The following is a 25,248-nucleotide window of genomic DNA, read 5'->3' on the forward strand; positions in this document are numbered from 1 at the left end:
TTTTCTCTCTTTGTATTCCAAATATTTTGTGTAAAATTTTCTCTTAAGTTAATAAATTTCTTAAAAAGAGTACAAATCACCCAGGCTCCTGCTTTCAATGATCTGTGTCCCAGTCAAAATAATTTATAAAATAGTATATTTTAAATTAAGGTGCTTAAACTCATGTCTCCCGAAGTAAGTGCTTTTGCTGTTATTGGGAACTCAGCAAGAAATAAACAGAAGTAGATGCATTTGCCTGTATGAGAATAAACACTTTATCCAGTATAATCACGGCAGAAAATTGAGCTGATTTGTGGCAGCCTTAAACAGTCCTAAGAGACTGGCTATTACACTTCTCTGTCCACTTACAGAGAAGGATCACATTCCAGCAGGCCTGATGGGCTTGCACTGCCTTCAGAATAGGCAGAATTTGTAAGAATTCTCTTGCCTCCATCACCCAACCTGTTCAATACAGCAGTGTCATGTAGGTGAACACAGTCTTGATATTCCTAATCATTCACTCACAAAACAGTTTTCTACAGGCTCTTCTTGTGTTTTGGTAATAAGCAAAACAGCTTCTACCTATTAGCAGCAAAAGAGGGCCAAAATAAAAACTCTGAGTGAGTTGGTACTCCAGCAAGATGCAAAATGGTAGCCATGTGGTTACACTTCTTCTGTTGAGATTTCAGGTAAGTACAGTGGCAAAAGTGTGAGTTAAGTATCAAGTCCTGCAGAAGCGGAATTCTCTTGAAATAAAACTCTTCAGGCACTTTTAAAATCATCTTTATTTTGCTTGCAAAGATACAATTTACTTAGTTACTTAATATTTTATTTGTTCCCATCTGAAGTCTCATAGCTTGCCATGTAAAACATTGCCTTCACTATCAAACTGCTATGTAAGAACATTATAAAATACAAACTATAAAGATGATCTTCTTTATAGTATACAGATTAGTGCATTAAAACAACATTGATTTAAAAAGGCAAGTGAGTTAACTGGCAAACATCCAATTCATTTGCTAATGTAGGATGGTACAAAATTATATGCAAAGGAAACCCAGAATTTTAAGTGTCAGGTGCCCAAAAACAATAACTGTGGGAAAGTTACTTCCCCAAAGTAATCTTGACCCAAGGACACAAATGTAATCATTATTCTATAGGACAAAAGGGAAGGTAATTAATATTCCATCATAACAGCTGTGGAGATACACAGCAGAATAAGTTTGGGGTCTTTAGAATTCTAACACAATAGGTACCGATTTGTCATACTCTTCCTCCAGATCACATTAAACATTTATACTGACAACACAGTTCCTTGTAAAGGAACGTCAGGCTCAACAGAACCTATATAAAAACAACCTATCCTTAGCATTTTACTAGGCAATCTACAACAAATGCTTACTATCTACACATCAGGAGTGAAAGATATACTAGGAAGTTATTCACTGACTTCACTGAGAATCAACAAGGGTCTTAAGAGAAAAACAAAGATAAAAGTTAAATAGACAACTTATGCTGCTGTGAACCAGGAAAACAACAAAATACCAAACACAGACATATATGTTACTTTTGAAAGTTACTGACAATGTTTCCTCTGCTGGCACAAATCAAAATTAAATTGAAGATCTGTAATCAAAGTGACACAAGCATGGGTGCATGTTACATTGTGATGGGAAGGTGCACACAGAAAACACACACACACACCTTTAAATTTACTAATTTCCAAAAGCTAAGTCAACAGGATAAATAAATTATAGATGAAAGGCAAATACAATGTGGGCAGAATAGTTATTAGATTGAAAAGCATGCCAGCAGTGATATACAGGAAAACTTTCAGCATTAGAAAATATAAGATTTAATCCAAAGAAAACTTTCTTCCAAATAAAAATAACAGAGTATGGGAACCATCCTTTAGGCAACTGCTTTAAAAGAATATAATAAAAAAAAACCCACCATGATTAAAGGAATCTTCCTACATAATTTACATAATGTAGTGCAGTAGTGTGCTCCTTTATCATCTTAGCCTTTCACTCCCCATATGATGAGACCGATAATTACAACTCCAATAACAAGGATAAAAATGATGATGCAGAGGGTTTTTCTGGATTTGCGCTGCAGATGCAAAAAACAAAAAACATGTTTACAGATGTAGCGGAGCATCTCGATGGCAAGTGAAAATCATTTGGTTCATTTCTAGAGTAAAATCAATGGTATTTTCTCGCCCTCAGATTCAGGGCTATATTTTTTTTTGCTTTTCAATACATATAGTAGTATGCTTTCAAAATATATTCTTGAATTAACAGTATTAATTCAGGGAGTAATTATTCAACTTTTGTTGGTGCTTTTTCTAGATGTGTGGTTGGGAAAGATACAGAGGAATAAAAATTAAGAGATAGAGTTTACCTATATGTGAAAACAAAAAACAGCTTAAAGACATCAATTTTTAAACTTTTATCAAAAAACTGCTCTTCAAAATGAGTTCTCCGACCATATCAGCAAATATTTATAATGTTTCCTAAAGTTTAATTAAGTTTCCCAAATCGTTCTCATCCCTAAATATGAATGGAAACTGCATTCAGAATTTCAACATGCAAATAAATTTTTAAAAAGAGCTAAAAAAAATTAAAAAACACTCATTTAAATTATAAAGGTTGAGCTTTGCTCCATTCCTCATTCCTGGCCCAGCTGTAGATTTCTGTATTTCTCTAATGGCTTGTCCATCTCATGACAACATCCAGGAATCTTTTTTCTTACAAAGCAGAAAAGTCTGTAAATTTGCCTTGGGTCAACCAGAAGTAATGTAAAATTTACCAAAAAGATATGTTTCTGACTCAATTTTTCTTAAAAACTATTAATACTGATTAGTATTCCATGTGGCCATCTAGTTTTTCAACAAAATACTAATTAAATACAGTTCATTTCAATTTCATCATGCCCATGTATTTTCCCCAGACTCTACCTGGTTACCGCAGACTCATGTGTAATGTGCCTTCATCAACAATGACAACTGTTCCACTAGAGAATTTTATTTTCCCTGGGGCACCATCTCCAGGGGAGGCAAGACTCTGGGGTGCTATGGTGATGAGAGCATTTTCCACCTTGTTTTATGTTCTTAATCCATCCGAACTATTTAGAGGCACCACACTGTATCTTGCAGAGGCATCATTTAATATCAAGGCTGCCAAGTAGGATGACTGGGAAACTGCTCTCTTCCCAGACCCTGTGGTGCGTGACTCTGTTCTCATCCCTCCAGGTCCTGTGTGAGCCCCTTAGACAGTAAGGAGATCAAACCAGTGAATTCTAAGGGGAATCAACCCTGAATATTCACTGGGACTGATGCTGAAGCTCCAATACTTTGGCCACTTGATGCAAAGAACCAACTTACTGCAGAAGACCCTGATGGTGGCAAAGATTGAAGGCAGGAGAAAGGGGTGACAGAGGATGAAATGGTTGGATGGCATCATTGATTCAAGCACACTCTGGGAGATGGTGAAAGACAGGGAAGCTTGGTGTGTACAGTCCACGGGGTCTCAAAGAGTCAGACACAACTGAGCGACTGAACAACAATAACAACCAGGTCCTATGGGATTAAGGAGGGGGGCCAGTTCTAGCTCTGAAGGTTTAGCTTGGGAAGATGTGTGCTTTTTTCCCCAGAGCAGCTGCAGGTTTTCCTTCCACAAGGAAGAGGAAAAGTAAAATCTGGGGATATATCTACATCTCCCTAAAATTCAAAAGCAAAATGAAATGACATGGATCCTAGTCACTGATGAATCTTGCTGAACTCTGTATCTGAGCAGATTTAACAGCTGGCAGTCACAGATTAATCTAGGGGGGTATGTGTGTGTGTGTTCAACTATTCAGGAATGATACCTTCAGTCTGCGATGCGGTGACATTAACTCTGCTGAGCTGCATGTACAGTGGAAGTGAGAAATAGATTTAAGGGACTAGATCTGATAGAGTGCCTGATGAACTATGGACGGAGGTTTGTGACATTGTACAGGAGACAGGGATCAAGACCATCACCATGGAAAAGAAATGCAAAAAAGCAAAATTGCTAGGGAGGTCTGGGGAGGGCTTACAAATAGCTGTGAAAAGAAGAGAAGAGAAAAGCAAAGGAGAAAAGGAAAGATATAAGCATCTGAATGCAGAGTTCCAAAGAATAGCAGGAAGAGATAAGAAAGCCTTCCTCAGTGATCAATGCAAACAAATAGAGGAAAACAACAGAATGGGAAAGACCAGAGATCTCTTCCAGAAAATTAGAGATACCAAGGAACATTTCATGCAAAGATGGGCTCAATAAAGAACAGAAATGGTATGGACCTAACAGAAGCAGAAGATACTAAGAAAAGGTGGCAAGAATACACAGAAGAACTGTACAAAAGAGATCTTCACGACCAAGATAATCATGATGGTGTGATCACTCACCTAGAGCCAGGCATCCTGGAATGTGAAGTCAAGTGGGCCTTAGGAAGCATCACTACAACAAAGCTAGTGGAGGTAATGGAATTCCAGCTGAGCTATTTCAAATCCTAAAAGATGATGCTGTGAAAGTGCTACACTCAATATGCCAGTAAATTTGGAAAACTCAGCAGTGGCCACAGGACTGGGAAAGGTCAGTTTTCATTCCAATCACAAAGAAAGGCAATGTCAAAGAGTGCTCAAACTACCGCACAATCGCACTCATCTCACATGCTAGTAAAGAAATGCTCAAAATTCTCCAAGCCAGGCTTCAGCAATACGTGAACTGTGAACTTCCAGATGTTCAAGCTGGATTTAGAAAAGGCAGTGGAATGAGAGATCAAATTGCCAACATCCGCTGGATCATGGAAAAAGTAAGAGAGTTCCAGAAAAACATCTATTTCTGCTTTATTGACTATGCCAAAGCCTTTGACTGTGTGGATCACAATAAACTGTGGAAAATTCTGAAAGAGATGGGAATACCAGACCACTTGACCTGCCTCTTGAGAAACCTATATGCAGGTTAGGAAGCAACAGTTAGAACTGGACATGGAAGAACAGACTGGTTCCAAATCGGAAAAGGAGTCCGTCAAGGCTGTATATTGTCAGCCTGCTTATTTAACTTTTATGCAGAGCACATCATGAGAAACGCTGGACTGGAAGAAGCACAAGCTGGAATCAAGATTGTCGGGAGAAATATCAATCACCTCAGATATGCAGATGACACCACCCTTATGGCAGAAAGTGAAGAGGAACTAAAGAGCCTCTTGATGAAAGTGAAAGAGGAGAGTGAAAAAGTTGGCTTAAAGCTCAACATTCAGAAAACGAAGATCATAGCATCTGGTCCCATCACTTCATGGGAAATAGATGGGGAAACAGTGGAAACAGTGTCAGACTTTATTTTGGGGGGCTCCAAAATCACTGCAGATGGTGACTGCAGCCATGAAATTAAAAGACGCTTACTCTTTGGAAGGAAAGTTATGACCAACCTAGATAGCATATTCAAAAGCAGAGACATTACTTTGCCAACAAAGGTCCGTCTAGTCAAGGCTATGGTTTTTCCAGTAGTCATGTATGGATGTGAGAGTTGGAGTGTGAAGAAGGCGGAGCACTGAAGAATTGATGCTTTTGAACTGTGGTGTTGGAGAAGACTCTTGAGAGTCCCTTGGACTGCAAGGAGATCCAACCAGTCCATTCTGAAGGAGATCAGCCCTGGGATTTCTTTGGAAGGAATGATGCTGAAGCTGAAACTCTAATACTTTGGCCACCTCATGCAAAGAGTTGACTCATTGGAAAAGACTCTGTTGCTGGGAGGGATTGGGTGCAGGAGGAGAAGGGGACGACAGAGGATGTGATGGCTGGATGGCATCATCAACTCGATGGACATGAGTCTGAGTAAACTCTGGGAGTCGGTGATGGACAGGGAGGCCTGGTGTACTGCAATTCATGGGGTCGCAAGGAGTCGGACACAACTGGGCGACTGAACTGAACTGAGCTGCATGTCTGAATCTCATACACAAAGACAGTAAACATGAGTTATTCTGCTGGTGAGCAGAACTGGCTGTATAACTCAGCATCCTCTATCCAACTTCATTGTTCCTGACATGCTACTGAATGCGTACTGATTTGTCCAGTGAGAAAACTGCACTACAACTAAAGGCAACTTCTAAGATCAGTGAGAAAAGTGAAAAGTGATTAAAAAGGCCTAGGATGGTGACAATATCTTAGAAATTTTATAGGAAGGTGACAATTTCTGAGAAAATAATTATGAACAACTACATCAACAAATAATGAAGCTTTAAAAGGGAAATAAAATGCTAGGGTGGTATTTAGGGGTTCCCAAAGAAGAATTGATGCTTTTGCACTGTGGTGTTGGAGAAGACTCTTGAGACTCCCTTGGATTGCAAGGAGATCCAACCAGTCCATTCTGAAGGAGATCAACCCTGGGATTTCTTTGGAAGGAATGATGCTAAAGCTGAAACTCCAGTACTTTGGCCACCTCATGAGAAGAGCTGGCTCATTGGAAAAGACTCTGATGCTGGGAGGGATTGGTGGCAGGAGGAGAAGGGGACAACAGAGGATGAGATGGCTGGATGGTATCACTGACTCGATGGACTTGAGTCTGAGGTGAACTCCGGGAGATGGTGATGGACAGGGAGGCCTGGCGTGCTGGGATTCATGGGGTTGCAAGGAGTCGGACATGACTGACTGACTGAACTGAACTGAACTGAAAGAGAACTTAGCAGCAGTAGGAGCAAAGAGAACTTATCTCTGTTAAACATCAAAGATTTACATACTAAATGATATAGTTCATGGTACTAATATTTGTAGTCTTCTGTATGTATTTATATTTGACTCATATGTATGGATTTCCTATACTAACCTGATTCACTTTAGGGATCACTTCATTCCTGGTGAAGGGTCTGCTGAATGCTGACCAAATACCCACCGGTCAAGGACAGTCCAAGCTAATAAAATTTCCACAGAATCTGAGACATCTTTCTGGGACAAGGATCTTAGCCTCTTAAGTCCAAAGTATCACAGACCAAAAAGAAAGGCAGAAAGGAACTGCAAGAAAGGTAGGGAAATCGCTGTCAAACAGGTTTCTGGTTTGAAATGTGAAAATGACCTTGGAGACCAGAAGCTGCCAGAAAAGAGTAGAGTTGTCTACTGCTCCTCTCAAGACTCTAAATGCTAAACTGCCTGTTCCTGTGGGCACAGCACTTGTTCAATCCTGAGAACAAACAGGCTAAACCCACTTTTAATGGACTGGCATATTTCTGGCCTGTCTTCCATGGGATTTTAAATTTTAACATCTCCATCCACATGATTACACTCACACTCTCTCACACACACACATAGACACACACACACTTAAGAGCCTAAGTTATAGGACAGTTTAGCACAGTTGATATTACCTGATAGTCTGCTGCCCTTGACAGCTGCTGGTTTGCTTGCTGGACGTGCACCTCGGCATTTTCCACGTTGGCTTCTATGCTATCTTTAAAATAAAACACAGACACAAAAATGTTAAACAGGTGCTGATGTGCTAGTAATAGAGCTGCACTAATCACCTAATTTTATTCATGGTTAAAATTAAATACATTGATTATTCAAAGGTTTATATGCGTACAGCTGAATTTTCTTTTAGCAACTGTATTTCTCAGGTGCCTCAAACAATACAGAAACAATGTGAAGAAAATGAACTTGATTCTCTTCATTACAGCGTACTCCAGTTCTACCTGGTAAACCCCAAAAATGCTGTCACTGAGTTTGCATTCTGTGATGGCCAACTCAATACCCAAGCAAAGCATTCTGAACTTTGGTTCAGGGGAAACAGGGAGACCTGAAAACCGTCATCTGCTCTGTGGCCAGCATCAACCTCCTTCTGTGCTGGAAACCTAGGCTCCCTGAGAGTCCCCATAGCCTTCTCAAGTGGTGGCAGGTTTCCTTCCTCCCCTCCTCTGAACTGGGGGTAGAATGTCCTACATCTGTAGGATGGATGAGTGCTGTCTCCTCCTCCTCCCTGCCGACTTTCAGAGCTCACGCCTACCTCTTTCACTCCGCAGTGCAGCAGGCATCCCGAGATGGTTTTTCTTCTTTTTCCTTGAATGTTTTAGCTCCTGCTCCACTGATGTTCTCTTCAACGCTTCTACTATTATCCATATTGGTGATCTCAATGTCCAACTGCTGACCCTCTAATACCCAGGCCTCTCAATTCTTTGAACACACATTTTTTCCTTAACTTTGCCTGTGATGCTTTCTGAGCCACCTATTTCCATGGTCACCTTCCAAACCCGCCATTACCAGCAACTGCAGCTTCTCTGTCATCTCCGTTCCAGGTCTCACTCTCTGATCACCTGCTACCGTGAGAGTTCTCTCCTTCTGAGACCCAACTTCAGTGATCCTACCCCCTTGTCATGGCCTTCATGGCATACCTCATGTCCTTCCTTCCCTCTTCCTTACCTTTGACTCCACGGACAGTCATTTGCCACTTTCTTGCACTCATCGTCAGCCCTCTTCCCCTCTACTGCAGTCACACTTAGCTGACAGGATAGCCCCCAACCTATCCTGTGCAGTTGTATATGGCTACAAAAAAGTCATCGGGGCTGACTTATTTCACTTTAAATTCTTGACCGCAGAGCACTCTTGCCCCATCTGCCCAGTTCCTGGAAGATAAGTCACACTTTCTCCTCTAACTTCCCATGCCTCCTCACTCACTGTCATTCTCCACCAGGGGCCTTATTTCCAGATCACCGAGACAACAGGAACAATCAGAAGACACTTCCACAATCTCCTCTGACCCTACCCACTACCACATGCAACCATCTCTGTGCTCAGACTTCTCTCCCATGGTTGTGGGGGACCCATCTGTGCTCAGTGAGAGCTAACCCCTCCACGTGTGCATTTTATCCCAATTCCTGCTGCCTAGCTCAACGACCTCAGGCCAGCAACTGCTTCCCTCTCACTATTAGCGCTTCTTTCTCATCAATCCTATTGCTGCCATCTTAGACACAAACCAACCCTCAAACCTCTCACTGATGCCACATCCTCTGGCAGTTAGGACCTCACTGATGGAAAAAGCTATCTATCTCCATTTGCTATCTCCGGTCACTCTCCTCCCAGCCTCTCTGGAACCTACTTTATCGTGCTTCTACCTGCACTATTTCACCAGCACAGCTCTCATCGGAGGTCATCTATGCCCTACATGTTGTTGAATTCAGCAGTCAACTCTTAATCCTCAGCTTACCTAGCCCAACAGCAGCATCAGAGGGAGCAGACGGGTCATCACCCTGAAATGCTTCCTCCACACCACCCTAAAACTGTACACTCACGTGATTTTCTTCTGCATCACTGGTTATTTTTTGTTGGTTCCTCCTTGGTTCTCTAGCCTCTAAATCAGAGATTGACAAACTTTTGCTTTGTGCCAGATAATAAATACTTTAAGCTTTGCAGTTCATTCTTACGGTTTCTGTCATAAATACTCAACTATGCCTCTGTTGTACAAAACCTGCTATAGATACATAAAAGAATAGATGCAGTTTGTTGACTGTGCTCTAAATATTTATAAGTCCTTAGAACCTCCTCTTGCTCAGTCATGTCACACTCTTTGTGACCCCACGGACTGTAGCCTGCCAGGCTCCTTTGTCCATGGAATTCTCTAGGCAAGAATACTGGAGTGGGTTTTCATTCCCTTCTCCAGGGGATCTTCCCAACCCAGGGATCAAACCCAGGTCTCCTACACTGCAGGCAGACTCTTAACTGAACCACCAGGGAAGCCCCTCTCTTCTCTATCTAAACTTATTTCCCAGGTGATCTTACCTAATCTCATGGCTTTAAATATCATCTATGTGCAGATGATACCCAGATTTAAAACCCCAGTCCAGACACTTCTCCTTTACCTCACGTTCATAACCTCTGTTCTCACCTCCCCTTTACCTCATGTTCTCAACCTCTGTTCTTAACCTAATAGTCCAAGTGAGTCTCTTAAAATCTAAGTCAGATGATTACGCCCTTCTGCTCACATCTTCCTGTGGCTTCTCCTCTATTAATACAAAGACTGTTCTTATGATAGCTCAGCGGCCTATGTGATCTGGTCCCTTGTGACTTCGGACACTGTCTCCATCCTCCTTGTGCTCACTCCATTCACTTAAAATGTCAGGCATGCTTCTGCCCAAAGGCCAGGGCACCTGCTATTCCCTCTGCCTGGAACCTCTTCTCCCGCTGGCTTCCTTACTTCTGTGAAGTCTCCACTAAAACGTCACCTGCCCTTACTGACTCCACGCTGAAAAGCAGCACCTTCCCCAGAACCTGCAGTCCCACCCCAATCTGGCCTTATTTTCCCCATAAACACTTATCACCACTCACTTTTCTTTCTGTTGTAATTGTCTCTCTCCTCCAATTAGATTATAATATCTTTAATTTGTTGTTTAATTTCAGCTGAATCCTCAATGCCTAGATTTATGCCTTAAAGTAGTTGGCACTCAATAAATATTTATTGGATGAATGAATGGTTTCTTAAGTTTTACCCTGTGAACTACTGGGACTACAGAAGAGGGTAAGAATAGAAAAATAAAAATTAAACTATAGGTCCAAGTATTTAAACTTGTATTTAAATTTAAACACCAAATTCAGAAAACATATTAAATATACCTTTAGTATACTCACAAATATCTTCATACTTAAAACTGATAAAGAAGATCAGAATCTTGATCAATGCTGCTAATTATATCCGATATGAATTATGATTACATTTAAAATTTAAAGGAAGTCTTACAGAGTTTTTAAAAAAGAATTAAAAAATCCTCAGTAACTAAGTAATACTACTATATTAATATGCTAAAAAAGTTATGAGAATGAATGTTTAGGCAAATGGCTACTTATTCCCTCTACTTGAGAAGAGAGGACAGTGTGCACTTTATGAAAAGACATTTTCTCCAAAGTCTTGGTGTGATGAGAATTAAACTGGGATAAGACAGAAACCAGAGGTCCTGGGAATGAGCTAGGATGATGTTACATGGAACCTTCCATGATCTCAGTAGCAGCAGACCCTGATTAAATTTGGGACTTCTTAAATACATGAAATTGGTCATTTCAACCAGTAGGAGCCAAAAATGAGATCTGTTTTAGATAACGCCAAGGGTGGTGCTTTGTCTGTTGCAGACACGGTAGTTTTGACTCTAGGAGGACCCAACGAGAAGATGAGGTCAGTTACGCTGAGAAGTTACCACAGGGAAACGCATGAGGTCTGCTTCCGCCTCATGACATTTCACACATAGGGCTTACCTATTACATCTCCTTGCTCATGAATCATCATTCCCAAATCTTTAAATATTTCATTAATATCCATAATATCAGCCTAAGAGGAAAAAAAGTACATATTACTGTAATCGGAAATTCAGTCCCCAATCCACAAAGGGGGAAAATTTTTAAAAAAACCCAAACCACTACTCATACCTAGGTGAGCATGCCTCTGGACTTAATAACATGCATTTTGGGCATGTGAAAAAACTATTTGACTACAGGCAATCCCAAGTAAGTAGACTCTGAATAACAGTAACCATTTCTCTAAAACAAGTTTGTAATGTTAAAAATATCATTGGAATGGAAATGAACGATCTATGTAATAGAGAAGGGTGGTGCGTTATTGAATTTACACCATTCAATCTGATTAGTCTTGTTATCACAAGCAGTATTTCCTCAAAAACACTGAAAATATTCCAGTAAAAATTTATATGTCAATTTGACACTTAAGACTGTGCTGGGTCTTTGTTGCGGCAAGTAGGCTTAATTCCCTCACAGTATGTGAGATCTTAGTTCTCTGACGAGAGACTGAATCTACGTTCCCTGCACTGGAAGGTGGATTCTTAACCACTGGACTACCAGGGAAGTCCCTCAATCTGACACTTTAAAAGAATAAAACATGAGGTGTAAATTCAAATTCTCAAATTAATAAACTTGAATCTGCAATGTAATAGTGATGGGTAAATAAGTTATAAATTTAATTTTCTTTAATATATAACTATTATTTTGCCTGATTAAAGAGTAATATGTAAACACTTTATTCAGGAAGAGTGGGGCGATTTATACATTCGTCCTAGAACTTAGTTTTCTCATCTGTAAAATGGGGAGTGATAGTGACACAGTTAAGTTACTTTTATGAGAACTAAATGAGACAACAGAAACAATTTATCATATAGTGCTTGGTGGATGGAATCCATCAATAAATGGTAGCTACTATTAGCTATTATCAGGCCACTTTCCAGGGAACAGGTAGGTTCCCAATAAACTAAGGCTATAAACCAAGGCTATAAACCTTTTAGCCCTTTTCAATATCCTACATGTACCAAAGGGAAATAAAATACATTTAAAGCCCCTGGAAGAAACCTTATTCATGCAGGTGTGATGTGTATTATGTGCCATGGAAGCCATCCAGACTTACTGAACAGAACTTTATCACTAGACTGATATTTTTCTCAATGCTCAGGTGCCTTGAGATGACTTAACAGAATTAAAAAAAAAGAGAAAGAAAATTTGGAGTGGAGGGAAGTATATTTTCTCATCCTAGCACAATTTCTAAAGAGATTACTCTTTTTAAAAGCAATGATTCTAACTTATATGAGAAATGCCACCGAACTGATATTTATTTAGTTTTCTTTCTTGACCCTTCTCCTAGTATCACCTAAGCATCTTGAGAACAAGCTCACTAAGTGAGGCAGTTCAATTCTATAATTTAAAGCTTACTTCGAGTTGTCTGATAGAAGACTCTCTCTCCTGAATAAGGCGCAGGTCGTCCTCTGTAATTTCTTCATCCTGCAACTGAGCTTGAGGCTGAGTTTGGCTATTAAAAAGAAAGGAATATGTAAAAAAAGAAAAACCAGTATGGAAACAAGGGGACTTCCTTCTTATTACAGAAATACTTATTAAATAGAACATTTTTGCTTCAAAGTCACAGAATTGCTCACTTAAATTCTAAAAGTATAACAGAAATGTTAACCAAATTTTATTCATTTTCATTTCAATGATCTTTTTTAGAGTTATTATTTAATTATCGGAAGCTATTACATCTAGCAAGTGAGTATTTCTTCTTGGTTGACTTAAACCTCACACATGGGAATAATCTATATCAAAAATAATCTTAATCAAAAATGAAGTCACTAATATTTATCTGGATAAATAACTAAAGAGTACTATTACTATACTGGACTATTTTTATGTATTTCATAATAATTATTTAAAAATTTTTTCAAATGTATTGTTTTCTATTTATAAATAACTTAGGAATCATGATATATTGAAAACTAATTTTGCCCAAGACCATGATGTGAAAAACAAATATGAAAAATTATCTTTTCCTCTGTATATTGTTTTATACTTCTTACCTTTCCCAGGATACAAGATTCCTTTCTTTTGAGCTCTCCTCAGGAAAACCACCCTGAATAATTTAGTAACAGAATGGATTGAGATGGCACAAAGGAAAAGCACACAGCACTCATATTTTCCTCTATAATAATTTAAACTGATTTATGTACACACTGGAGTATAGGTATAAGAAAAGAGAAAAGTTCTTGTTCTACTAATTTAAGTCAATTACTTCAAGCAATAATAAAATTATAACCTAAGCTGACATGGAAGCAATTCATTAAATATTCTCAAGAGCCAAATAATGAATATTATTTGATTAAAAAAGAATGTAGCTTTGGAACCTCTACATTAAGGAACATGAAACACTTATGATAGTTTCCAGGGAGATTAAAATAAGATTAAATCAAAATTCCACTCTAACTTATCCTTCTATTTATCTTCTCCAGGTCTAAGTTCATTTTCAATTATTCACACAATATATTCACTCTGTTCATTTCAAATCATCTTCATATAACCCAGGAGTAAAGAGTCTTCTACTCCAGCAGGAATACAAAGTTACCGCCTCAGGTGCAAATCAGGATTTGATTCCTAATCTTCTCTGACAGAACGTTTCCATATTTTTACATAATCTGTAATCTTTTGTTCCATGACATGGACAGAATAACCACAAGCGACAAGTGAAATCGCTCAGTTGTGTCCAACTCTTTGAGACCCCATGGACTGTAGTCTACCAGGCTCCTCTGTCCATGGGATTTTCCCCCAGGCAAGAGTACTAGAGTGGGTTGCCACTTCCTTCTCCAGGAGATCTTCCCGACGCAGGGGTTGAACCCGGGTCTCCCGCATTGTAGGCAGACGCCTTACCATCTGAGCCACCAATAATACACAATTATCATCCTTTTAAAAACTGAGCAGAAAACTCCTGAAAATAAATGTTCAACACCGATTTCCAAGATATTCACAGGACTTTAAGGCTCAAAAAACATGCCTTGTAGTTTTTCACAGGATCCCTGGGGAAATACTGTGTTCATTTTTACAATGCTGCTTTAAATACTTACAGATACTCTGGAGCTGGCTCTTACTCGAGCAACAAATTCTTTCTCTCTCTCGGCAGCCTGCCTCTGCACCTTCTGAAAGTTTGTCAGCGATGCTGTGAATTCAGCCACTAAGCGATCCTTCTGTATTTTCCTTTGACGCTAGAGGAGAGGCGGGGAAAAGAAACCTGCTAGAATCAAGCTGTGAAGTTCTATAGAATTTGCAAAAGGTGTTTTGCTAGTAGCTGGCTCTTTATTTAATTTTGAAAATTTTATCCACTATATTACAGACCCTTACTGATTAACACTCAATAACATTTTGCTCAATTTGATAATGTGTTCAAACACTGTGCATATTTATCTTGAGGCAAAGGCCCATAATGTTGGATTTTCACCTCAAGTTTTCATCCTAAAAACTAGGCCACCCTTTTAAAGTAATTCCTCTTCTTTATTTTAATGGAAATAAAACCTTTGATTCACCTAAGTAGTAACTTCCACTAAGTAAGCAGGGTAATAAAAACGTGTGCCCCTAGGAAACCTCACATCTTGAATGAGCATGCATGTTGGTGAAGTCAGTCCTGGAAGGCCAGGAAACAATTAGCCAGGAAGCATTTTCTGAGCACTTACTTAATTATGGGTCAGGACAACTGCATGGAAATAATTTTTGCTTTACTGAACCACAGGATACTACCTGGGCAATTAAATACACTTTTGTGTTCTCTGAACTAATCTCAAATAGATTTTTCCCCCTTGATTTCCTTTCTAGTACAACAGTTCAAAGATCCTACAATGCATTTGATTCCTTTCACATTCAGTACATCAACAGTGTGTCTTAAAGCTTCATACCTGGTCACTGGGGGTGGTGGGCAGAGATCCAAACTCTTTAATGTACTTATCTGTTTCTTTGGCAAGCTGGTTCGTATACTGCTGCTTTTGCTGGCTAAAGTAAAAACAACATGTATTACAGTTAAAGAACTAAGGTATTTCTTGAAGCTATAACTCTGCCACTCAATTCAACCCTGATGAACAGTTTTAGAAAAATCACTTTTTAAGAGACTGGCTCAAATTTTCTCTATGAAAACAAAGTTATCAGGTCCTATAAATATTGAGTAAATACTACGTGGAAGGTGCTTTACTCACATATGGAGATAACCAAGCTTTGAGAAATAAATATCAGCAGCTATTTAGAAAAGAAGATGACTAAAGCCAATGCGAGATTGTAAAATGTCTGATGTTTGAGATCTGGGGGATGTGGGAGCCTTAAAACTCTGTCCAGTTCTCAGGTTACAGACAGCCTCTCTTATTTCTCTACCTGAGTATTTATATCCTATAGATACTTTATTTAAAAAAAAGAAAAAAGATCAGAAGTCAAAATGAATAATAGTACAAATTTACTATTATTCATGTTAACCATAGGAAAAAAATGATAGCACTTCTCTGTAAAAAAAACCAAACACAGTGAAAGAGGTAAATTATATAGTTATCTGTTTCTACCTTGCTAACTAGCTTATAAAGTGAAAAGTAAGATATATAACTAAGGAAGTTGACATTTAAAAAAAGCTTGTATTCATGTGATGTTTTACAGGTCACAACATCAGTACCTCGCATATATATTATCTCTCATTTTATTTATGTTTTTGCCTTTTTTCTTTTTTTTTGCTTTAAAAAATTAATTTTATTTTTTATTGAAGAATAATTGCTTTACAGAATTTTGCTGTTTTCTGTCAAATCTCAACATGAATCAGCCATAGGTATACATATATCACCTCCCTTTTGAAACTCCTTCCTCTCTCCCTCCCCATCCCACCCCTCTAGGTTGATACAGAGCCCCTGTTTGAGTTTCCTGTGTATTGCTCACACTTTGGGTGCTTTAAAATAATGAGAAACTATATGATAATATCGGAGAAGGCAATGGCACCCCACTCTAATACCCTTGCCTGGAAAATCCCATGGATGGAGGAGCCTGGCGGGCTGCAGTCCATGGGGTCACTAAGAGTTGGACACGACTGAGCAACTTCACTTTCACTTTTCACTTTCATGCATTGGAGCAGGAAATGGCAACCCACTCCAGTGTTCTTGCCTGGAGAATCCCAGGGACGGCAGAACCTGGTGGGCTGCCATCTGTGGATGGCGGAGCCTGGTGGGCTGCCATCTGTGGGGGTCACACAGAGTTGGACATGACTGAAGCGACTTAGCAGCAGCAGCATATGATTATATCTTTCAGTATATAGATATCTATATTTGACTGACAAGGAATTATACCACACTTATATATGTTTAGCAAATGCCTTATCTTTATATATGTTTTATAAATCTTTATGAAAATACAATTAAAATTATAAAAAGAAGACTTTAATGATGTCTACATATTCAGAATCTCCACTATTAAGCTTAGCAAAATATTGTTAACTATTAAGAATTATGGCTTCTGTTCTACTTTATTTTAATAAATGATGGTTTGTTATTTAGATTTGGGACATGTTTATCCCCCTGATATCTATCCACTGCAGAAAAATGCAATATAAATTATAAGACAACTATAAATTCCTCAAACTGTACTTCAGAAAAAATATGAATTATTATTACCTATCTTCCAATCTCTTCTTTTTGGAACTTCTCCCTCTGTAGCTAATGTCTGGCATTTCATTTATTACATATATACTACTTGAAATTTGTAGCTGGCGATAGTGCTAAATTAACATATAAAATGACTCAGGTTTAGAATAATGTTGGGCAAACCATCAAAGCCCAAACAGAAATGTTTTCCTTATAAGTAAAATGGAAATAGTTCTTTTGATCTATCTAGCTCACTGCGGTTTTGTAAGGTTCAGATGAGAAAAGGTGTAAAAACACACTGTAAAATCTGTAATACCACAAAGTACTGTTGCTGTTGTTCTATAACATACTAATTTACTCAAACAGGTAAGTACATTACTCGGTTATATCTTTTATTTTTTTAAACAGAGGCTAATGCTTTCTGAAATTCAAGGATGTAACGATAAACTTTTGGGGGGCATAGTTCATACTGGATATGCAATGAAATCTAAGAGAAATAAATAAAAATCATCACAGGGATTGTTAGCTATGAGAAGTGACTCACACAGGGGGAAGCTTAGAGTACTGTTTTTCTAAAACCATCAAAAACAACCTATTAAAAAGTACTACGTAACCAAGAAGTTCTGCTTTGATAGAGAAGGCCAGATCTTTAAAATAAAGAAAAAGAGCTGCCCACTTTAGACAGGGAAAAACTTACACAAAATCTGAGTACAAATGAGGCACCAGAAAAACCTTATTAATTTTTCATTGTTTTCTCCAATATATATAACACTGCTGCTGCTGCTAAGTCACTTCAGTCGTGTCTGACTCTGCAACCCCATAGACGGCAGCCCACCAGGCTCCCCAATCCCTGAGATTCTCCAGGCAAGATTGCTGGAGTGGGTTGCAATTTCCTTCTCCAATGCATGAAAGTGAAAAGTGAAAGTGAAGTCACTCAGTCATGTCCGACTCTTAGCGACCCCATGGACTGCAGCCTACCAGGCTCCTCCGTCCATGGGATTTTCCAGGCGAACGAACATAACAATAGGTGGTTTTCCCTCTTTATTTATTTTCTTTTTGATGTTTAACTAAATACTTACAGCTGTTGCCTCAATTCAGGTGAATCTTGAGGTGTTCCAAGTTGATTCAGAGTCCTCTGTATTTCCGCAGCTATTATGATAGAAAGTAAATGTACAGTAATTATTACAAATGTTAGACCATTAGAAATTAAGTTAGAAATTAACACAAGCAATAGGACAGTTAGAAAAAGACAGGAAAAACAAAGACATAAATATAGAAAATATTAGTTGACAAAAAAAATCAATGGCTTATTCAAATCTAATTAGTGACAATGTATTGTGTGGATACCTTAACATGTGAAACTGTAACTATGATCCGAAATATTATTTTCTTCCCTATTCCATCAGCACATTTGGTACAATGGCACATGGACTGTCATGTAAATTCTACTGGCACAAAAACTGTGAGGAAAATATGATTCACTGGGATATAAAGTGAATGAATTACAGTTAATAAATGAAGGAGGAATAACAAAATTAGAATAACCATTTTTCAACTGTCTATGTAATAAGCAATTCAAGCAAGAATCAAAGGATGCTAAAACCATGGGAATACTCACATGACCTCAAATTATCATCACATACATGTTATTAACTTGGGCTAACTTTATAGAAGATTAATCTGTTGCTTAAAATTTGTTAAAACTTGCTTAAATTTGGTCCTAAATGACCAAATTTAGTATCACCAATTGTACAAACTAGCATTATGAGCCTCCTGACATGATGCAACAAGAAAGTCACAAAATGACCTATGTATTTTTCTTGCCAAAATATTTAACTGGAATCTATGAGCAACTGAACACACACCACACACAATCATGAGAAAGAAATCAGACCAATCTAGATTATGTGATAATCTACACAACAACTGATCTGTACTTCTTAAAATATCAATGTCACAAAAGAAAAAAATATGTAAAAGCAGGAAAGCTTTCTAAATCAAAAACACAAAATACTAAGACACCCAGTATACAATTTTTGACTGGCTTCTGATTCAGGAAAAAAGAAACAACCTATAAATACTATTTTTAAAAATTTGTAGAGACGACTAGAGAAACTTGAATTGAATCTGGAGAGAGAAAGACTAGACAAATGTTGAAAAATGTCAACAACTGGTGAACCCAGGTAAAGTGTATATAAAAAGACCACTGTACTATACTTCTGCTCTTCTGTAGGTTTTAAATATTTCATGCTAAGTTCACCATTCAGAAGTCTACCACTGTAATAATAGTAATAAAAAAAAAAGGCTCTTTACAAAGGGGAAGGTTCTAGTTTTATGCATTTCTGTACACAAATAAAGTGGCAAGCAGAGATAAGTTGAAAATCCATCTCAAAGTAAAGAACTTTCACATTTCCAAGAACTAGAGAAAAATGATCCAAGTCACCCATTCTTTTTCATTTAAAAGACGTCGTTTATTTATATAGCTTAAATGCTTTTTAAAAGTCATTGTTTATTTATGGGATCAAGGGAATGATTGTATTCCAAAACACAGGATTACTTTTGTTCACTCAGGATGATGTAATGAATATTGCTTTCAAGTCAAAGATGGAAAATATAAATAGTGGAGAGGAAACATATAGCAACTGTTAACCATTCAGCTAGTTACAAAGGAATTTTTTTGCTCTTTTTTTTGGTAATAGACCTTTTCTTTTGTGAGATGAGAAACTTTGTTTGCCGTTTTAAACTTATGGCTGCTTTGTACAATAAATTATATATTTCCTTCTCAACCTCAGCAGATTCTCCTAGGCTACCTTATAGGGGTTTAAAGCTTTCACTTTCAAAAAAAGTATGCTGGTAAGACAAACTGATCCAGGCATTTATCATTATTTCAAGAGGATTCTTGTCTTTTAAAAAGGCCATGGTATTTTGGCCACCTCATGCGAAGAGTTGACTCACTGGAAAAGACCCTGATGCTGGGAGGGATTGGGGGCAGGAGGAGAAGGGGATGAGGGAGGATGAGATGGCTGGATGGCATCAAGGACTCAATGGACGTGAGTTTGAGTGAACTCCGGGAGTTGGTGATGGACAGGGAGGCCTGGCATGCTGCAATTCATGGGGTCGCAAAGAGTCGGACACGACTGAGCAACTGAACTGAAATGAAGTGAAAAATAGACTGCTCAATAAATGACATGAGGAAACTGACCAATCATTTGGGGGTTAAAACAGAGAACTCAATGTTACCTCATGAAGCAAAATAAATCTGTAAAAAATTAATAATTTAAACATTAAAAATGGAAACTATTAAACTGCTACATAAAACTATAAAAATGTACTTATTACACAATCTTATTTACGATTTTGGCACAGGTACATTTTCCTGTGGTCATGTATGGATGTGAGAGTTGGACTGTGAAGAAGGCTGAGTGCCGAAGAATTGATGCTTTTGAACTGTGGTGTTGAAGAAGACTCTTGAGAGTTCCTTGGACTACAAGGAGATCCAACCAGTCCATTCTAAAGGAGATCAACCCTGGGATTTCTTTGGAAGGAATGATGCTAAAGCTGAAACTCCAGTACTTTGGCCACCTCATGCGAAGAGTTGACTCATTGGAAAAGACTCTGATGCTGGGAGGGATTGGAGCAGGAGGAGAAGGGGACGACTGAGGATGAGATGGCTGGATGGCATCATGGACTCGATGGACGTGAGTCTGAGTGAACTCCAGGAGTTGGTGATGGACAGGGAGGCCTGGCGTGCTGCGATTCATGGGGTCGCAAAGAGTCGGACACGACTGAGCGACTGAACTGAACTGAACAGGTACAAAATATTAACCAAGTATAATACAAAACTAAGAACTATGAAGGAAAATATTATCAAACTGGCAATAAATACACAGAAAGTTTAAATGCTATATGAAAAATATGTATCTTTATTACAAATCCATACAAGTAACATATGTGTGTGTACATGGGAGAAAATGCCTACAGCATATGATGAGTAAAGGGGTTAATATTCTTAATATAGAAAAAAACTCCTATAAGTTGGAAATATAAAAATAGTCCAATGAAAAAAAGGTAAAAGGTATCATCTTAAAATAATGACAAGCAAATAAACATATGAGAAGTTCAATTTCATTGGCAATCAACTTTTCATATATCAGATTGGAAAAAGTCAAGCAAAATAAGCAGATGATAATATAATCATAAGCAAAAGTCTTCATAAAGGTAAAGACATAGGGAGGAGTAATATTCATCATGTAGAAAGAATCAGAAATAACCAAGGAAAGGTCAGACAAGCCAGGACAAAAGTAGGCCAGGAACAGTACCTTTAATAATATTCACTGAAAACATGAATAGCAAGAAAAAAAAAGAAAAAAAGACTAAAAAGTGTCAATCCTAGAAAGGATAAATAATTTTAATGCATGGACGCTATATAAAATTGTTTGGCCATTAAAAAGAAATTAAGTAGATATGCTTCTGATAGACCCAGTGGGAGGGAGCCTAAGTCCACCAAATGGTTATTTCCCTGGTTTTTGTAAACAGATACATTCAGCAACCCCAGTCTTCATCCTTTCTCCCTGAGAAAGGACTCATATGCAAAGGAGGACATAACTGGGAGCCCCAGGGCTCTACACTTCAACAAAATAGAAGACGATCAGCCACACCTCTTCTTGTTCACTGCCCAGAAATGTCAGGAAGACCTGACGAGAGCTGAGAGCTGTGAAGCCTCTCCTACGCCCATTTGACTGGCCTGTGCAGAGGATGAGGAAAGCAAACAGTAGTAGTAACGATGGCTAGCAGAGGCTTCTTTAAATGGTGACTCCGATTGCGACGCTCCTCAAAATGTGATCTCTTTGCTAGAACACATCGTCAAAATTGCTGGCACCCTGTACAAACCTTCTGATATGGTAAACACTTTTTGCTCTATCCTAAAAAATAGAAAACAAGAGGAGTATGCTTTCAGCTGGATGGGGTGGGCGGCAAGCCTTCAATGTCTTATCTTAGGTTTATACACCCTCTTTATCACTGTACAAGTCAGATGTCAAGATTATTCAGCCTTTCCTCCTACAGGACACTACACAAGTCCAATACATTGCTTTCATGTGCTTTTAAAATCTGCAAAGTGAGAAGCCACATGTTCTCTTAGGTGCCTTGGAAGGATGGAAGTATGCCAGCAGACAGAAGATAAATTAATGCAGAAACCTGTTTCCTTAGTGAAGAATCTTGGCCCATTGATCCGTATGGATCATTGATATACTCCTGCAGAGTAAATGACAAATTGCTTTTCTTTGCAGTCTCAAATACAAATGGGAAAATACGGCTTAGTGAGACTTTTTATGTGGCTCCAATCCATTTTACTGAATGCCCTAAAAGGCTGCTGGCTTTGGCTTCAACTCCCCAACAGAAAATGCTATCCTGCTGGTTCAAGCGGTGGCATAAGCAGTTCTACAACTTGGCTTCAATGACCTGCTTGATCCAATGGTAACTCCAGAACCTGTGGAATTTCAGGGTTCTGCATAAAACTAGTGGCAAGGTCCACTAGGAAAAAAAACAAGAGAAGTCCCTTAGATTCATTGAGCAAAATGATGCTCTTTGTCAAGCCAATATTACCCTTTTGAGGAATCGTTCTAGTCCTACTACTGATTCTTGGATAAAAAGTAAACAGTGATATACTGGGTGACCCAGTGACTTGAGTTGCCTGCTACATATTAGGTGTTATGTTATCTTGTTGACAGGTTCTTCCTAGGTGGCTCAGACAGTAAAGAATCTGCCTGCAATGCAGGAGACCTGCGTTCGACTCCTGGGTAGGGAAGATCCCCTGGAGGAAGACATGGCTACCCACTCCAGTATTTTCGCCTAGAGAATTCCAAGGACAGAGGAGCCTGGTGGGTTACGGTCTGTGGGGTTGCAAAGAGTCAGGCACGACTGAGTGACGAACACTTCCACTGTCTTGTTGATGTATCTCTTTCTAGATTTTGTGTGTTAGTCAACCTGCCTCTCACTCCAACTTCTGCAGTACTTGTTCAATGGAATAAACAACCAGGAATGGTTTAAGAATTAAAAACTACATACAGGCTTGCCAACACAGACTTCCCCTTCTTCAGATTAACATGATTACTGACAATGCCATGTACCAGTTTGAAGTCAACAGCAATCAAAAGTAAATATACAATATGGCACCATTCTTGGGGGTTATGAGCCAGTCACCCAGCGGCAAGATGATTACAGCCCTTCCATCTTGGTGAAGGTGGAATTTTATATTGACTGAAATAGCAGCAGTATGGATTTTGTACTGCTTCTTCTGCTGCCCTCCCTCCATGATCCCACCGGCTTCTGAATCCATGTATCAATCACAATCATTCTACCCACCAGTGCTCCTGATCAAGATACTCAATGTAACAGAGAGAAAAAAAACAAATACACACACACACACACACACACACACATATATATATATATACATATAAAACAGAGCTTCCAAAGACCAAGAATTCCTTGGTCTGCCAGTACTCCTTTATCTGGAAGCTGCTGGATTTCTAGAATGTCTAATGGCCTTTTGAAGACCCAATTACGGTGTCACCTGAGAGACAGTATCTTGGGAAGCTGAAATGCAATCCCATGGGACCTTTATGCTCACAAAGACCCACCACTCTCTGGTGCTGCTTCAACCATATCCACAAAGAAAACTCAGATTTAGGACCTAAAGTGGAAAAATGAAGATAAATAGTTCACATTTACATCTAACTACCCATTTGCAATGGCACCCCACTCCAGTACTCTTGCCTGGAAAATCCCATGGACAGAGGAGCCTGGTCGGCTACAGTCCATGGGGTTGCAAAGAGTCGGACATGACTGAGCGACTTCACTTTCACTTTCACCCATTTACAAACTTTTCTTCCATCCCTTGAAATGATTTAGAGACAATATTCAAGTAAGGAGTGTAACCGTGGCTCCACCTGAGTGGAAGCTGAGACTACATGGGGCCACTTGGGGCCAGGGTAGCACAATGTCCACTGAGGTCATTATCAAGGGGAAGTAAAAGTGTGCCCAGGGCAAAGTCAGAGGGAGAAGTCTAAACAAACCTTGGGAAATGAGCTGGAGGGAACTAGCTAATACTGCTGTCTTCAATCAGAAAAGTTAGTATGATCTAACACGTGAGCAGGAGCAACAACGATCTGGGTTTGAAAGTCTGGGTTACTCCACAGTCGAGGTACAAAAAGAAGGTAAGAGGAACATGGAATAGCTATCCAGGAGAAAAGGATTAGTAGAAACTGCAGCCTTGTTTCCAGCCATTAAGCGGCAGACTACAGCACATGTCAATATTCTGTTCCTTGCTCTGTAATGTGGATCCTTAAATTAACTATTTGTTTCCTTCCCTATCTCTATTCTCCACTGTTTTATAGGGGCATGTTGTTAGCAGTTACACTTAAACTCTGGTCCACAGATTAAGGAAATACTGTGACCCCCCATCTTGCTGAATCAGAGGAGGCATAGACTGGAAATCACCAAACAGACCTGGCACTGGAAGCAGGAAATACACATGTCTTGGTTCTACCTGTCAGTGGAGATGGGAGAGGAGTGCGGGTTGTATGAGCAATAGCAGCACCATGCTAAACGGGGCTTTTTAATTTTTTCAAGCTTAAATATGAAAAAAGGGAGAAATATATTCATTATAGAAAACAAAAGAGATGAATTATAATGGGTATTTTTGGCCATCTGATACCCAAAATTCTTATGACATTGGATCTTTCTGGTTTATAATAGCACCACTGGGAAGTATCATTACAGAACCAGTCCTTAGGAGGAACAAACTGGACAGTATGGTCACAAAACCATTCTGAGTCCTTGAGCTTTGCTGGCCTCCATTATGAGTAATGCAGGTGATTAATAATGACAGAGTCCCAGCAACAATCACAAGAAAAGAAAGACCAGACTCATAAAACTAGCTTAGCTACTTATAATCAAAATCTAGACTGACTGAATGCTATTGAGGTTCCATAAATACCAAAGTTGCTTACAAGTCAAATGCTTTAGCTGACAACTTTCTGTTCACTCTAAAACAATGATTTGAATAACACAGTACCTCATAAAATGAAGCTTCTTAGAAAGGCAACCATTCAGCTTTGCCTAATAGAGTGCATTTAATTAACTAAGTGTTCGATGTTTTTCATGAATGCAAATGTAAAACAAGGCCTCCTACACTCAAACAGTATGCAATCTAGAAAAGGAGGGGAAAAAGTATCAATACATAGTATCAATGCTCTCATAATGTTTCAAACAAGGACCTATGTATAGGTGTTCTACTGAAGGACAATCCAAAGAGCCTAATGGAGGAGGCATTTGTATTATTTTTGAAGTGCAAGA

The 25,248-nt window shown here is 38.8% G+C and overlaps 1 protein-coding gene across 2 annotated transcripts in view; it reads right to left on the reverse strand.

The window, feature by feature from the left end:
• Positions 1-746: 746 nt before the first annotated feature.
• Positions 747-25,248, reverse strand: part of STX7 (syntaxin 7) — a 60,763-nt gene continuing 36,261 nt past the window's right edge. For both annotated transcript variants that reach the window (XM_004011327.4, XM_042253481.2), the window contains exons 3-10: positions 17,970-18,039; positions 15,181-15,274; positions 14,359-14,496; positions 13,321-13,373; positions 12,683-12,779; positions 11,225-11,297; positions 7,357-7,439; positions 747-2,091 (exon numbers count right to left, since the gene is read on the reverse strand). In XM_004011327.4, the coding sequence (XP_004011376.1) occupies positions 1,999-2,091; positions 7,357-7,439; positions 11,225-11,297; positions 12,683-12,779; positions 13,321-13,373; positions 14,359-14,496; positions 15,181-15,274; positions 17,970-18,039 (701 nt within the window). In that variant the 3' untranslated portion in view covers positions 747-1,998. The remainder of the gene's footprint in view (positions 2,092-7,356; positions 7,440-11,224; positions 11,298-12,682; positions 12,780-13,320; positions 13,374-14,358; positions 14,497-15,180; positions 15,275-17,969; positions 18,040-25,248) is intronic.

Source organism: Ovis aries, chromosome 8 (genome assembly GCF_016772045.2).
Source record: "Ovis aries strain OAR_USU_Benz2616 breed Rambouillet chromosome 8, ARS-UI_Ramb_v3.0, whole genome shotgun sequence".
NCBI classification, from domain to species: Eukaryota; Metazoa; Chordata; class Mammalia; order Artiodactyla; family Bovidae; genus Ovis; species Ovis aries.